The sequence below is a fragment of the Alosa alosa genome, chromosome 11 (assembly GCF_017589495.1).
Source record: "Alosa alosa isolate M-15738 ecotype Scorff River chromosome 11, AALO_Geno_1.1, whole genome shotgun sequence".
Classification (NCBI taxonomy): domain Eukaryota; kingdom Metazoa; phylum Chordata; class Actinopteri; order Clupeiformes; family Clupeidae; genus Alosa; species Alosa alosa.
This window is the reverse complement of record NC_063199.1, coordinates 23,804,667-23,821,150: the sequence shown is the minus strand read 5'-3', so window position 1 is coordinate 23,821,150 and position 16,484 is coordinate 23,804,667. Positions and strand designations below refer to the sequence as shown.

General features: G+C 42.1%; 1 protein-coding gene across 1 annotated transcript; it reads right to left on the bottom strand.

The window, feature by feature from the left end:
• Window positions 1-4,648: 4,648 nt before the first annotated feature.
• Window positions 4,649-15,812, bottom strand: snx33 (sorting nexin 33). Its single transcript, XM_048256525.1, has 2 exons — window positions 13,350-15,812; window positions 4,649-5,966 (listed from the first exon to the last, which is right to left on the bottom strand). Exons 1-2 carry the CDS (start codon window positions 14,779-14,781, stop codon window positions 5,713-5,715), a joined length of 1,686 nt encoding a protein of 561 aa, XP_048112482.1. The 5' UTR covers window positions 14,782-15,812; the 3' UTR covers window positions 4,649-5,712.
• Window positions 15,813-16,484: the final 672 nt, after the last annotated feature.

Genomic DNA, 16,484 nt, shown 5'->3' with positions numbered 1-16,484 from the left:
TAGCCTACCATGTGTAACATATTCTATGAAGAATTATATTCCATTCCATTCCAACACACTCCATTGCAGCGCAAGTATGATTACAAAGCAAACATCCAATCAAAAGGCCTCATTTCATGCTCCAAGAAAAGTATTTGGCCACCCTTGAGGCTCAGGGGCACTTTGACGTCCCATGTCTCATCTTAACATTTTACAGCAATCCCTGTCTCTTCCTGAAACACACAGTACTTGGCGTCATGCCAGCATCCACATCTTAAGGATTTTGCAACACTGTTTTTTTTTTTTCTTTTTGAGGCAGCAGGCCTTCACAATGTGTGTCTCTGCCTCTCAAGCCAATTAATTTTCAGCAGATGTGCAGTTATGAGAAAAACTGGGCTTTGTAAAAAACCTGAACAGTGCGTGCCCGCATTGTTTGTAAGTGTATTTAATAAGAAGAACACAATGCTCAAAACAAGCAAACAAAGCTATGTCAACAAACTGCTATGTGTGCTGAGAAACAAAACAGGTTTCTACTGCTGGAGCTCTATCTATAGGGAGGTTCAAGCTCTACTGATGGCAACAGAACATCTAATAGCAATTATCCTTGCTATGGATTGCCAGCTCATGTTTCTGAGCATACCTCTGAGATATTTCATGTGGACTGGTCATATTTTCCATGGGCTCTGTAGATCATAAGGACATGTAGTTGCTCAGTGTTTATGTTTTTTTACTTTTTATATGAAAAACAAGAAGTTTTTATGTATAAGGGGCAATGTAATGACTTAGGGGCATATATTACAGTTTACTTTGAAGAGTAGTCACATTGGGTTTTTAGGTAAAATGCATATGTAATGAAAAAGCAAAACTCAAAAAGTCAAAACAGAAATTCTAGATTGAGTATATTTTCAATGTTATTGGTAAGAAATAGAATGGGAATGTGATGAAATGTCACAATAAGAGCCATAGTACATCCATATAGATTTCACATCAGGACATAAACCATGTCAGAAGATACACAGCTGGTGTAACTGCAGCTTCTACACTAAAGCTACATCTACACTAGTTTATATATTATTTTATTATAATCACCATGACACACAACCACCAGCCAATACCATGTGTTATACATCAAGAGACAAAAACATTTATAATGTAGATCTGAAACTGTGCCGGACAGCACAGCAATGATGTCATTAGATTGTGACCAGAAGAGTCCAATGGGAAATTATTAACTTGTCAGAGCTCCTGCTTGATGCACACCATAAACGGACAAATTCTGACTCCTCCGACTTTTCCACACGAATGCTGAAGCAATGCACACAAACCACTGGAATTTCACTGTGTTTTCCCAGCAAACGCGGTAGTGGGGAGGGTGGGTGGGGGTGAGAGGGGAGAGCTAAGTTTGGCAGCGTCGTCTCCTGGTACTGGGGACCAAGTGCCACACCCACCGGGCAATGACCACTCACTCTGAGAATGCTGCACTGCAAGGCTTGCTTAATTGAGTACATCTGGAGTCAGTGACTGTGACTGTCCTTCACAAAATAGACGTGGGTCAGTTACTGCCTCTGTCTGGCCTGCGTCCTGTATTCCTTTCCACAGTTCCAGAGCCCCCACAGTTCCTAGCCTTTAGCATTAGCGTCCTTAGCCTCCATGGCAATTTTTAAGATATACAGTATATATTTTGTAATCCTGTTTATCTGTATGCATCTATGTGTACTAAACCAGAGCTTGCATTGACATTGAGATTAGTTCAAGTAGAGTTTTTGTTTTCTTTCTTTAATAAGCCTACTGATTTTTAATCTTGACTTGCTCTTAATTTACTCTAAATGTCTGAGCTTTATATAACTCATAACGGGTTGTCACATTTTGCCCATGTTTAAGATTACATGTGAAACCCAGGCATCATCTTCAGCTCACTGCCCTGGGTATTTGAGTAAATTCCCATAAAATAAATACATTTAAGTTGTACCATAACCCTATTACTCTTATCCCTGTTGTCTTTTATGTGGTGGGGCGTTGAACTTGTGTGTGTTTTGTATTGTAAGCAGCTGTATGTAGCACTGTATGCCCAAGACAAATTTCCCTTCTGGGACAATAAAGTTCATCTAATATAATCTAATCTAACCATTTTATATCAATAAATCTGTTATGTTGCCTTCTCTGATCCCACTGCTTTGTACCAACACATTGACAAGACAGATAGTTTATTGTGTCTTATTTGACTTTAGTGACTTTGATATTTGAATTATGCATCTTTTCAATCAATTGCAGAAGTGCAAGACCAGCATCCATATTTCACCTAAGATGTGGTGTGTTGAGCGTGTACAATGTTGTCACTGTACATGTATATGCAGCAGGCAGGGAGGAGGTGCCTTTATCCTTCTGATGTGACAGCAGCGCTGTGTACCGCCACGGATTCCAGGCCAGGGATTAAGGAACATGCTGCGAGAAGAGAAGGCCATCTGTTCTGTTTGTTTTCTTTTGCTGCAAAAAAGAAGCCCCTACTCACTTCATCCCACCCCACCCCTGTAGTCACCACTCGACATTCCACGAACCCAACAGTTCTCTGGAGACTGACCTGATAACATGACCTGGATGCAACATAGTTTGCTTTTATCATTCTATGGAAAAGAGAGGGTGATAGCACAAAGGAGCACACCCTTGTGATCAATGGCAAAGGCCTGGGACAGGAATAAAATAATACAGGAATGTCATTGTTTACGTTTAGCCTTCATGGAATTAGCCATGCCACAAATGTTTGTGCATATGCAGCGAGTAAGTTAACGTAAAGAATAACATCTTTTTAGCCTTATTTTAGCGATTTGGGTGGAGACATTTATACAGTTCAATTTAGATCTAAACATTCGCCTGATGTATGCCTTTCCATTCATTTGAGTTGGAACCAAAATCCAAAATAACTGTCTGGAGGTGCTACCAAGATGTCCGCAGAGTGGATAGACTTGTCTGAAAGGACTTTGCCTGTACCTAAAGTTCTTACCATCTTACCACCAGAAACAGTGTCCTATATATTTAATACATCCCACAGAAGCCTCTGTTTGATTTGAAAAGACCTGATTTCTGCACACTTCCCAGCATGCTGTGCCTTTTATGGACATCTGTTGGCACTTTCAGCCCTAACAGGTTTACCATGCATACATCCAGAGACACACACACAGAAAAAGAAAAAAGCTGGGGTCAATCAGATTGCCTACTCCAGGAGAAAAGTGCTGCCACTGCATCTGTTTACAAGATGGTTGACAGGTAAAGGCAACTGTAACTTTGGTCACATCTCCAAGCCTGTTCTGTGAATGAATAGCGTGACTAGCCTATATGCCTATAGCCCACAAATGATGCATAATTAAGGTGTCCTGTGCTGGACCATCCATCTCCATTAGATTCAGCTCACGAAAGGTCAGTTCCATATTATTGATGTAGCCACAAGGCTAATTGGATTTAAACCAGTAGAGATGTTGAGTCAACAGGACGTAGCACTGATATGAATTGGATGGATGTTCTTACTTCCTCCCCTATTTCCATCAATACAGTTAAATAATGTTTCAGCGAGAGGATGAGCTGCCATCTCATGTATTGTGAGCATTACTGTATACAATGCTAAGCAACAGACAGGGTGTATACCCAGGTGTAGCTCTATTAATTAACAAAACAGCAATAGATTTATAACAATTTAATCTTTATTAAGACATCATGAGTTCTCCTTTAGTGACATTATGAAACTACTGGAAATTTAAGACATTGTTTTATTTCACTCTCGTTCCATCAGGAACCAGTTCACAAGTTCACAAAGCCCCACACGTCCTCAGAGGTCCCTCAAGAGTCATGCGTGTGAGATCTGCAGTCCCTTCACTTGTGATATGTCTCAGATCGTTAAGTCATGATGACCACAGCAACTCAGGCTCTTCTGTGCCAGAGGATTCTGAGAGAACTGCGGTCATATGACTCGAACAGGCAGTCCTCGGCATTCCACAGTTCCCTGCAGCCTCTCCAAGCGCTGCCTCCCTTGGGTCCTTTTCTAGGCAACTGTCTACTAAACTACTGCAATACTGTCTATAAAGTTTTTGTTTGTTTGGACTAGCCAAAGATGGTAGCCTGGGGGGGATTGAGCGCTGACTCTTTGCTTTGTCTTAATGTAACACAAGTACCATTTTTGGCATCAAGTACAAACTGACAATGCTTTGGTCTGTGAACAATAGAATAGAATAAAGGTGTCCCAGGAGACAACTACATTCCAGCAACGACATATACTTCCCACAAAAAAGGTCAAACAAATAGTTCTGGAGAAACAGCCACAGGGGCAGCATGCAGCCCTGACTCAGTCCTACAGTCATACATCTACTGGACACAAACCACTAAGTCTATATAGAGCCTGAGGTAAAAGCAATCTCCAGAGCTGATGCCTTTTGAGTGATTGGGTGGTTTCAAATTACGGAGTGAAGAATCGACACGTGTACAGGGTTGTCATGCTCGCTGTGTCTAGCATGTGTACTCATTCTCCCACCTCAAACTTAAAACTGACACAATTTGTTGGCTTTAGAGGTCATCCAAATTTGTAATCTAAAATTAAATGTGTGTTCAACACTGCTGCTTATACCCCAGATTCCCAGTGCTCTGTAGAGCACAGACACACACACACACACACACACACACACCACAAAGAAACCAGGCATTTAATCCATCATCACAGATTTTGACGAGAACAATATTGTTAGGACTTTGGCTATCATCAGACACACAGTGTGCTACAACATAAACCCAAGTCTATCTTTGATCACATAAAGCCTAGCGACACAGTTCTTGCTCATATCAAGTATTGTCAATCAGTGTAGTGTTTGACTATGTTTCTCAACAGGATGAAAATTGCAAATATAAGCAAAATAATTGCCTCAAAGACACAAACATCCACGTTACCAGAAGCCTGAGGCCTTTACACTACAGCTGGAGGAATATAACAGTTCTACACAAGAGAGCAGAGACAAGAAAGGACCAGCTTTGTTTAAACCAACTAAAGTAAAACCAAGAACTGTGCCATCTCTTGCCACAGGCACTTGTTGGGACCACTAAATGATGCAAGTAAGAGGGTAATTCCCTTTATGCATTGCCATTTATAAAGCTGTAAAGATGCTAGGGTGCAGTGCTGGCTTGGAGGAGAGGCTACCTACCCCAAGCACCTAGTGCCATGACCTGAATGGGTTTGGTCAACACCAGCCTAGCAAAACCACTGAAATTCATACTGACAAAATGTATGTTATTTAATGTGTTAAGACATTTAAATAAGATACGTTGTAGCCATATAAAACTCTTTTTATGGTCACAAGATACAATTGAAATACTCTCAATCGAAGGCAGAAGTACATACGTTCCTGGTAATGTAAAAAGGTTGGCTGTAGACTCAGCCAAGAAAGTGACTTTGAAAGTGCACAGGCTGGCATGACCAGCTTTAAGACTCGCTGTTAAATCCTGAAACAGCTGTCAGTTTGTAACAGGCGTTTTTATTTCAAGGGAAGGTTAAAAACAATTTAACTGAATTCCCTGGTATTCATGCCCATGTTCAAAGCAGTTCGGCAATCGGGCTGAGAAGGATAACAGATGGCTTTTTCAGAGGCAGGAATGGGGAAGCAGAGCAGGGCCGGCCCTGGTCAAAGAGGATCGAGGTTGGTTGGGGGAAGGGTCGAGGGGTTCAAGGGTAAGGGTAGGTGTGAGGAACACTGCGTGGCTCTAGAGGCTGTCGTACATGTGCAGGGTGCGTTCCAGCTGCTGGACCACACGCTGGTAGAAGACAATCTGTTGCTGGAGGTAGGCCTGCATCATGTCCTTGAAGTCCACCTCACGACGCTGGTGGAAGTGGTTCATCTCGGCCTGCAGGGCGAAGCCCACAGTCCGGCAGCGCTTGCGCACACCATCCGCCTCGTCCTGGTCCATCTTGCCCTCGTCGCTCATGCGCTGGCTCTCTTTCACTTTGGCAAAGGCACCTGGGGAGACAGAAGCATTCAAAACTTAGTGTCTCGATGTTTCAATCTTGGAACACCATACTAAATACCCCACCTCACAACCCCTAAGAATTACTTTGAAGTTGAATAACATAGCAGACAATCTTATCCAAAGTGACACACACTCGCAACGACGGGAATCAAACCCGGGTCAAACGATCAGTCAGTGACGTTCGATGCATGAGAAGCCTGTGGTCAACTTCCACAGAAGCCATACATGACTGCCATTTCTCTCTATTTTCCCTGGTTGATATCATGTCATCAATAACCATGGCACGTGGCTACCAGTGTGAAATACTAGGGATGACAGACACTGAGGAACAGCTGACCGTTTTATCATGAGAAAAGAGAAGGACAGCAGAAGCACTGCGCAAATTCTGCAAACAAAACTGCAAAACTGTAACAGAAACCTCATACATGCAGATAGGTACAGGTGTGCATACGCACACGCACACACACACACACACACACACACACAAACATACACTACACAATTACATAGGCTATTATAAAAATATAAATATGTTCATAGAAGGACAAATGTACAGTATATGCATGTTAGTGTGTACATAAAGAAGGCTTTTGAGTATGTTTGCATGAGTATATGGATGTCTAAGTATATAAGTTCAATATATTTTCTCTTCATGTGATTGTTTGAGCAGCTCTTAGGAAACAACTTCCCTTGACAGGGAGCAATAAAGTATGATCTTATCTTTTATGGAGGACCAGGAAATAATGTCTGAACTTGTCAGACGCTGTTTCTGCGAATAAAACCTAATCCAGTAATTGGCTTTTTCACACAGTAAATTTTAATAGGTATCTTCCAGCCAGGATGCATGCTTGACTCACTACAGATAGAGAGATACCCCAGGTTAAAATGCATTCCATCGCACAACTGTGCTGTAACCCAGATACTGAGCAATCCAGTAAACCACATGTTTAACACATCACCTTAATCAAATATGTCTGTACGCAGACCATATGTAGGCTACATATGGAATAAAGGGCAACCAGTCCAAACCTACCCATATAGTTCAGACATAATATTGTTATGTGGTCATACACAAATTACCTCACCAGTATTAAAAAGACAAAAAAGAATTACATTTACCATGACGTCACAAAACCATAAAAATGTGGTCTGCATTCCTGTTCCATTTTTAAAGCAATGCCTAACCACAGATTGAGTTGGCATATCGGCCACTGATGGGCTGTTCCATAAAGAGTAGTATTCACAAGTCTGTAAAGCTGACCTAGATTCAGCCATTGTTTTCCACAGAGAAAGAGAAAGAGAGAGAGAGCGAGAAAGAGACAGAGAGAAAGAGACAGAGAGAGAGAGCGAGAAAGACAGAGAAAGAGAGAGAGAGAGAAAGAGACAGAGAGAGAGAGAGAGAGAGAGAAAGAGAGGGAGAGAGACAGAGATAGAGAGAGAGAGAGAGAGAGAGAGAGAGAGAGAGAGAGAGAGAGAGGCTTATCAGATACCAAGTAGAGACAGAAAATGAACACGACTGTGTTACAGGGCTTAAAGCAAGGAAAATATCTATGCCTGAAGTTACGAGAAATGTAGAGAGAGAGAATAATATATATATATATATGAAATGGTCTTACAAATTCTTAACAACCCTGCCTACACCTGAATTCCAGCACAGTGAGTGCCTGAGAACTTTAAGCCTTGGGTAATACTACCATTAGTTTGATCACCATTTCAGACTACATGTATCGATTTGCAGCTAATCATTTAGCTTATTCACATCGGAACGGGAGCTCTTTTTGTCAGACTTACTGAATCTCTTCTAATCATTTCATGAAGTTCAGAAAGGCAAAAGAGTCTGAGCTGGGGTTATAGATTAAAAGTAAAGCATAAGTGACTCGTATTTAGCAGACGACTTTATCCAAAATGGCTGACTCGCAAAGGTGGGTTTGAGAATCGAACCTGGGCCAACTGATTGCCCAGTGGCAATGCCACTGATAACGCCATGATCACCACGCCCACAGGGTTATAGAACAGTGTGAAATGTCCAATGGCCTAGAAATGGACCATCTGGTTTATTTCCCTATTAACATTCCCCCATAACATTACACAGATCTCCCCTACCACCATATACTGTACATATAATGAACTGCAGATTGAACAGAGTGGGGCGTGAGAAGGGGAGAGCGATTACAAGAGAATGTCACAGTTTTACAGAGTCAGATAATGGAATCTAGCAACCTGGTGAGCCCATATCCCCCACTGCCATTCCCATCATCTTCTTAAGAGTATGAACATTTGTGCACACTCTCTCTAACTCTGTCTGTCTGTCTGTCTCTCTCTGTCTTGTCTGTCTGTCTGTCTCTCTCTCTCTCTGGGAACATCAAGGGTCGTCTTTCCAACAGTGAAAGTCCTAAATTTCAATGAAAAACATGAGCTAAACTGAGCTTTACCATCTGTTAGCATTTTACATTACTGTAGTGACATAAATATTTATCTAACAAGTCACCATTGAACCACTGGGGGTAGATAAAACACAACCTTACCAGAGAATAAGCCATTGTAGGCCACAGTTGCCAAGTGGTGATGTGAGGAACTGAAGAATAGCAGTTTAGCCCACATTTCTGCACTGACGTCTGTGCCAAGCACAGCAATGACCTGTACAGACAGTTCATCCCCATTTCTTTGCCGGCATCAAATCAACCCTTGCATGCTCTCTGAGACTTTTTATTTCTATTGGTACAGAAGTGTAATTTGATCCCTAATTTGATAACTTTAGAGTAATAACTGACATTATTTGTAGCATTTAGAGGCATGCTGGTTTGATTAAATTAAATACTGGGTGGTGGTTAGAATTCCAGAGAGAGAGAGCACTCAAATAACATGCCATAATATGATCCCTGATGTTCTCATCTGATTTTCAAGGCCTAAATATCTATCCTTACATTTCTTCTTCCATGAAATAGCCTGATATACATTACTGTTAAGCAAGAGAAAATAATGTTACAATACTGTCCTGACTTCATATGAACAGATGTACAATGCCCAGGGGGAATAAAATACAGTCAAAAAGTTGGGACACTTTCACACTTTATACAAACTCACATTTGTTGAACTGAGTATTACTGGTATTTAACTAAATAATAACTCTATTTATTTGTCTGTTGCAGTGCCTTTCAGATTTTGTTATAGAGGGCTCACGATTAGAGACCCACTGTTCCCTTTGGCAGGCTACCAATTTCCACCCCTTTCTTTTCTAAGTAAAAACATACTGAATGTTTATTTCAGCTTTGATCAAAGTCCAGAGGGAGATAGCTCAAATCTAAGAAGGCATCCATTGGGAGGCCCTGCTAAATCATTGGGGCTATAGCATTACCATTAATAAACCAAGTACTTATAAATTAACCATGCTGTTTTGAATGGTTACTTCACCTGTGGAAATTCTGAATAGAGTTTGGAAGTGAGAGACGGGCTCTATTTTAAAGGTGGTGCAAGAGGAGACTAAACAGACAGGCAGTAGTGATTGATAAGCTAAGATTCTACAGCCAAGAACCATCATCATTATCAGTACAGAAGCCAGAAAGGGCAAATGCCAGAGATCTTTAAAGGCTGGGCGGTTATGGCCTTTTTCTGTGCTCTGCAATCAAGCAGTAGAACAGCATTCCAAGAACATTGTGTGAGCAGACTGTATGAGCAGACTTCCTCTTACTCAGATCTGAGATAACTAAACAGTTATAACAGCAGTAGTCAGTTGAATCGGAATGGTTCCCTGGTTTACCCTCAGCCAAAAGATAGATTTTTAGAAGTCAAGCCTGGAGAGTCAGTTCAATTATTTAGAGTAGCAGACCTTTATCCAGCAGTTCAGTAGACTGAAGACTAGTCAGACAGGTTGTACATTTTAACACAACTGAGTGCTACGCCAACAAGGTTTGGAATGTGAAGGCATTTAGCTCCATGGCGTGGAGAGAACATGTGCCCTCCATCTACAGTTGTCTACAGGCAAATAAGAAGAGCAAATATTTACAGGCACAGAACAAAGCAAAAGGACACCCCCTACAAAATATTAAGCAGTAGCTAAGGCTTTATGTCATGCCATTTGTTTACCAGCAACTCATGTCAACACAGGCATTTGGCAAGCAATCTCTTCCCTGTTTCCTGTTAATGCGGTCATCATAGGCCATGCCTCAAACTTGGATAGGATACATCTTCTAATGAGAAATGGCCGTGAAGAGAAATGGTATTTCCCTGTCTAGAACCGACCCATGTCAAGTCAGTCCCCAGGGGAGAAAGCCTCAGGCAGCCGAGCTGTTTTTGGACTGTCATGTTTGATTATTTAGACCAGGTAAGCAGAGTGAAAACATTGGTGGTAAGCTTAGAGTGACTCTTCTTCTGCTGCTGCCCCCATTGACCTGAACAGAGATGGACAGGTCATTTGGCACTGGCCTTCTCCCACTTAGCACATGCCAAACGATAAAGAAAAACAAAGTTGGAAATGGTCCCTTTGTATCTCCCTGTTCAAGTAGTGTGACTCGCATCAAAGTCTTAGTCCATCCAGGAAGATGTTATATATCCTGTGAGCAACCTATATCTGAAGCGCACGGGGGAGCTCATGTTAAGTCAACATCTGAGACTGTCATAAATGATGGAAAAAAAATGCTTTAAAAAAAAAAACAGCCCTGGCAACAGGACTTGCATAACAGGCACTTCCCTTGGTGATCAATGCTAAATTATCTTTCATGCAAACAGGAACTGCAGCCAAGAGACCTGTAAGCATGATCACTATACATTGAATAGCTGTACTTCTCTAAAATTCAAACAGCACTTTCCAATGTCTTTGTTCAGTTGCCAGGTTAGTTCCTCTGACATAACAGACGACTTCTCTTTTCCATGCCACTCACACTGATGACCTAGTTGGTTTACTGGCCAGGACACAGAGCTCCTTGGTTTCCCTCGCAGGACATCTGAGGATGACCCCAGGTGATACTGATCCCATACGGACAGCGGCATTACAGTACTGAGCCCAGGAGTCCATCTATTCCTTTCAAGCTGAAAGCAAAAGAGCCATTCCCTGAAATCACTGCTCACTATATTAGATCCTTCTTGGCACACATGCTAGAAAAAGTGATCCTGATGCCATCAGTAGAGGAAATGCTTTTCCTTTCGTTCTCTTTGTGAAGGGAGGCAGATGGCCTTTCACTTGACTGGGGTAACTTAGGACTGGAGTCCTCTCAGCAGACAAAAGACCAGGGAGAGCAGTGGACAGAGCTGGCTGGTAGACAGACTTACAGCAATATTTTTTATTTATTTCCAGAGCTTCTCCTTTCTTACCCTGCCTCTCTTTATTAATTCCATATGCTGCTCACACCACACCCAAAGGCTTTCAAGTTTCACTCCCTAAGTTCACTTGCCCCTACATGCAAAAGTCTTGTCGAGGAAATGGAGATAAAATCAAAATGGGTTGGAGGGAATCAGGGACATTCTAATTAGTGCACTAATTCTGTGGTGTGTTGGCAAATAGATTGTTGCCAAACATATTTGAATTTCAAATGAGCAATTCATCATTCACTTTTGTGACTATGTATTGTGATATAACCTGCAAACCTAGTTTAAAATAAAACATTGCTTCTCTAATGTCAAATGTGTCTAAAAGAGAGTACAAACTGTTTTATTGTTTAAGTCTCCATATTCATCCAAATCAGAGCCAACCTTATATAACCCTTATGATCCCTGGGTGCTGGTACAGTATGCGCGAGTGTCTAGGCATGTAAATTGAAGGCTTGTCAAGAATGGCATTCATTCCTCAGTCTTTCCTTGAGGTGGGCCAACAGCTTGAACTCCGCATGGGAGAGGCTTGTTTTCCTAAAGGCCACAAGGACAGGGGGACGCATGACTAAGCTGACATTTATGATGAAGAGGATGATGAGGGAGGAGGAAAAACAACAACAACAACAACAACCTGAAAGTGCACACACAAGTCTGGTCTGCATCAATATTAACCAAATTAGTCAAAGATCAGATATGGCTCATGGTTGTGATGAAATGCACAGCGGTGTGAAAGCTAGTTTCCCAGCTTTGCGGATATCAAGAACAAGGCGTGGTAGATGATTAAGATTGCAACATTTCTCACCCATATTTATCAGTGGAAACTAGAAAGTCAACTTCCCTCGCCCCTTGCTGGAACTTGTTCAACGCCTTATATTACAAAGCAATTCCTCCACTCAACACTAGGCTACTGATCTGCCAAGATAAAGCTTAACTGCTGCTCGAAATGAATCAGAGGGCACAAAAGCAATGCACACAAAAATAATTCCGTGGAAATGCATGGATTCCAGTTGTTTCTACTGGAAACAACTGGAATCCATGCATTTCCACTGAATTATTTTTGGAATCTGATCCCTTATCATACCTGTTCATTCTTACTTCGCCGCCGACTTATCGTGACTAAACTTCGCGGAAGATACTGTCTGTATAAATCGTCTTGTAAGTAAACTACCAGTGCTTTTTCAAAGTTCTCAATGTCTTGTTTTAAATGTCAGGGGCCCTCGAAGTCTACCAATGAAGTGTGGAGATACATTGAGCCTCATAAATGGTGTAAAACAGTGATTTATTTGCATGGCTAGCCCGATGCCGAAGCACCACCATTGAAAAAGCTGTTGGTAGCATCGGTTAACTAGCGCCAGATTTTGGAGTGCAGGGGGAAAGCCGAGATGGGCTATGAGACATACGTTCACACTCGGTATCATGTTTCAACACACTTTAGGTCAATGTCACACCGGAATTCTCCTTTAAAGAACCAACATTATTTTAGATGATGTCTTATAATTTAGATAGATAGATAGATAGATACTTTATTGATCCCCAGGGGGAAATTCAAGTTTAATTTAATTTAAGTTTAATTTAGCCAACTAGTAGTCAGGCTGCACAAATACATCTGCACTAAACGGTTGCTATTTGGCTTGGATTTGTTTTAAACAGTCTCATTTTATAGTTATGCTTGATTTGAAGTAGGTGCCAAGACATGCTCCAGTTGCCTTCAATGTTTTCAGGCACAGAGTTTTCCCCCAAAACAGCCTGTCAGCATTACTGACGAACTTCAGACGGTCTCCAACATGCTGATTCCACTAAAAGGGAGGATGTGCATGATTCATGCAGTACAAGTGTGTGTGCCTAAGTGTCCAGTCATTTTCCATTCATCACTTTAGTTACCCACAGACCTACTATAAAAAACAGTTTTTGAGTAAATGTTACAGTAAAAGATAAGGGAAAGAGTACATCAGACAATGTATGCCAAAGTACAAAGGGCATCTCTGAATGTATATTTACAGCATCACCATTAACCAATGTACAGCAAACCTTTCATATCAGAAAACAAGGCAAACATTCCAAGGTGTTACCTTTCTGTAGGTGAATGATGTCGGGGAAGTTGGAGAGCAGACCTTGGTAGAGAGAGAGTTTGTCCAGCATGTGAAAAAGATCAAACTTAGGCTGCTCTGCAAACATTTCCCCAATGTTTTCATAAGTGCGGCCAGTGTGGGAGATTGCATTGTTCAAAGCGTCTGCACTGTAAGGGGGATCCAGCATGAATGCCTGGCTGATGGACTGGAAGGCATTGCCCAGTCTTTGGAATTCCTTTCGGAAACCTCCAAGGTGTTTACGCACCAGCTCAGAGGCCACATGGGTCAGTTGCATGACACTGTCGTCCATCTTCTTGGCAAAGGCCTTGAAGGTATCCACCCTCTCCTCCACATCCTGCAGGTCTTGATGCTCGTTGGGAATCTTCAGGGTGAGCATGAAGTGAGCGCCCACCATCTCGTCCTTCTCCGCACGCCGCTTCCCCAATTTCCACTGCTTATCATCCGCACACATGAGAAAGTGCTCAAAGCCCTCATACTGCGAGAGGACTGGGTGACTGGTCATGTGGTCCATCCAGAGGATTAGCCGTCTCTTGCGCTTTTCGATGAAGTCCTCCTCAAAGCGGCCTGTTGCCTGCTTCTCGGGCAGGTGGGGCACAGAGATGACGGTGAATTTGTGCAGTAGCCTGTTGTACAGCCAGTCAAAGTGCTTGTAGCGTCGGTACACAGGCCGGGCAGTGTGACTAGGGGTCACTCTGTAAGATATGTAGGTCTTGATGCCCTTGAACTTGGTCTGCTTGGTGGGGTCCTCGATGGAGCAGGAAAAGGGCTGAGGGCTCAGGCCCCACTGTGCTCCTTTGGGCCCCATCTCAATGTTATAAGACTCTGCTATTTTTGCCATCATAGGCACATCACCCAGAACGAAGGCTTCTACCCCTGATCGAACGAAGCTGGAGAACCGGTTGAGGTTTCTGCCTACCATACTGCCTTTTCTTGAGCTGGAGATGCTGTCCTGTCTCTCCATGTGAGGCTTGGCGCGGTAGTGAACATTGGGGTTATTGAAGGAGCTTTGGTGGGCATGCCCATTGGCACCTCGCCCATGGGGGTCTTCATCCTCAACCACAGTGGAGCTGTCGTCCCAGTCATCCCAGTCGTCATCGTCGTCGTCATAGTAACTCTGCTGCATGTTAAAGGAACCAGAGGTGTTGGAACCCGAAGGAAAATAGGAAGAGTCATTGCCAGGGGAGCCAGCTGGGCTTATGGAGCAGTCCGTCAGGTTAGAGTTGGAGCGTGGCCTAATAATCTCCACATAAGAGGCTGGGAAAATGCCTCTCTCTCCTCGGCTGTTCTCCCCTTGCAACCAGCCATCTATAGAATTCTCATCAAAAATAACCAGTTCCTCATTCTCCTGTATACTGATTTCATCCTTATTCTCACTTTGGAAAGTGTACAGCGCCTTAGCTTTGAGGGACATTGTGACTCTCTATGCTGACAGGTTAAAGAACAAAGGAATATAAAGTAAAAGGTAGAACCTTGGTTGTTTTCTAGTTCTTTTCAACTCATTGCAACTACTGGGTGAACTTAAAGACCGGAATGTTTATGCTAGAAGCCACACTACAAATACAAGAAAAAAGCTGTTAAAAGCTTTTAAGCTTTCAATTATGCAGTTGACGTCATCTTAGTTTTCAAGAAATTTGAATGCGAATGAAAGCCAGCAGAGACGTCCCAACCTCCGCTGTTTACAAACAAGTTGTAAACTTGCCACTAGTCTCTAAAACATTTGTCAACAACAATTAATCATCAAGAACGTTATAAACGTCATATCGACTTGTTTTCCTGTGCTACAAACGCGTAATTTGCTATTGTGTTCCAGCAAATGGCTAAAAAAGGAAAGATTCCACTGCAGTTAACTTTAGGCCTGTCTATAACTTTGCAAAAAGATATTTCAAGCATTCCATGGATTTACCACCCAAACCAATATGTGCAAGATCAGTGTCACCTGAACAATTACAGCAAAAATCAACTCGCCATCTCCAACCACAGACGCACCGGCTCAATCACAAAAAAAGTTATTTCCATGAAACAATTGCTAAGATGGAGACGACCACTGTAATCCCTTGGGCAGACTTTATCGTTCGCCTTGCACGAGAAGCAATCCACACAAAATCCGCTTTGTTATACATCCCCATGTGAAATAACATCAAAACATTGTCGCAACCTTTAGTCCCAACACAGAAACAAAGTGCTCGCTACAGAGGAATAGCATTTTGACGAAACGGAGAGCGATGAGTAATGACTACATCCTAGTGCATTCTGGGCTTGATCCACATTCCTTTAGGAACTTGCTCCATTTTCAGAACAAAACAGGTTCGCGAGCATCCAGCCCCAACATAATGCAATATACAAACGCTGTGTATTGTCTCAGCTGACGTCCGGGGAACACCCAAATACACGTTCCTTTAATCGTTTAAGTTGATCTTCCTATCCCATCAGCAGCAAAGTAACTCTTTCCATGACGTTAAGCATGGACAATGAATTTAGGAAAGTTTTTTTTATTTTATGCAATAAGGTGACTGAAAGGCGACTCCACACTGCCTCTCAGTGGGAAGGAGGGTGTACATACCCAAGCAAACACAAATTGAAATACCTTTCAAAATGTGCAGTTCGCCCAGTAGTAAGTTGGCTGTATATCTGACAATATAACAGAAAATATAATAATAATTGTCTAGTCCAATAATTGCAAAAGTCACCAAAATAAAAGCTTCAATTGCATGCTAAATGAAACATTAAAACAATTGCATGGCTTGGAAAATGCTCAAACATATCGTATTGTTAACATCTAATAATCTCTCAAGGAAAAAACATATCCTAAAATATAAATAAGCCCAACACAATCAATTTGATGAACAACCAGATGACCAGGACATGCATGCAACCGCGAGATGGCACACGTGTTCCTTACTGTTGTTTAACACGCCACGGCAGAATTGCACTGTGGTTATTGTGGTTTGTGAATACACAAGTAGATTTCATTAAAATAGCATATGGACTCTCTGACTGCGAGAAAGGTAGTTGTTACCTGTTACCATTTCGTGCACGTGGAAAATGTTTTTATACTGTTTAAGGAGATGGGCCAAATGCACACCTACAATAGGGACAGCGTGTTTTAACTTCATT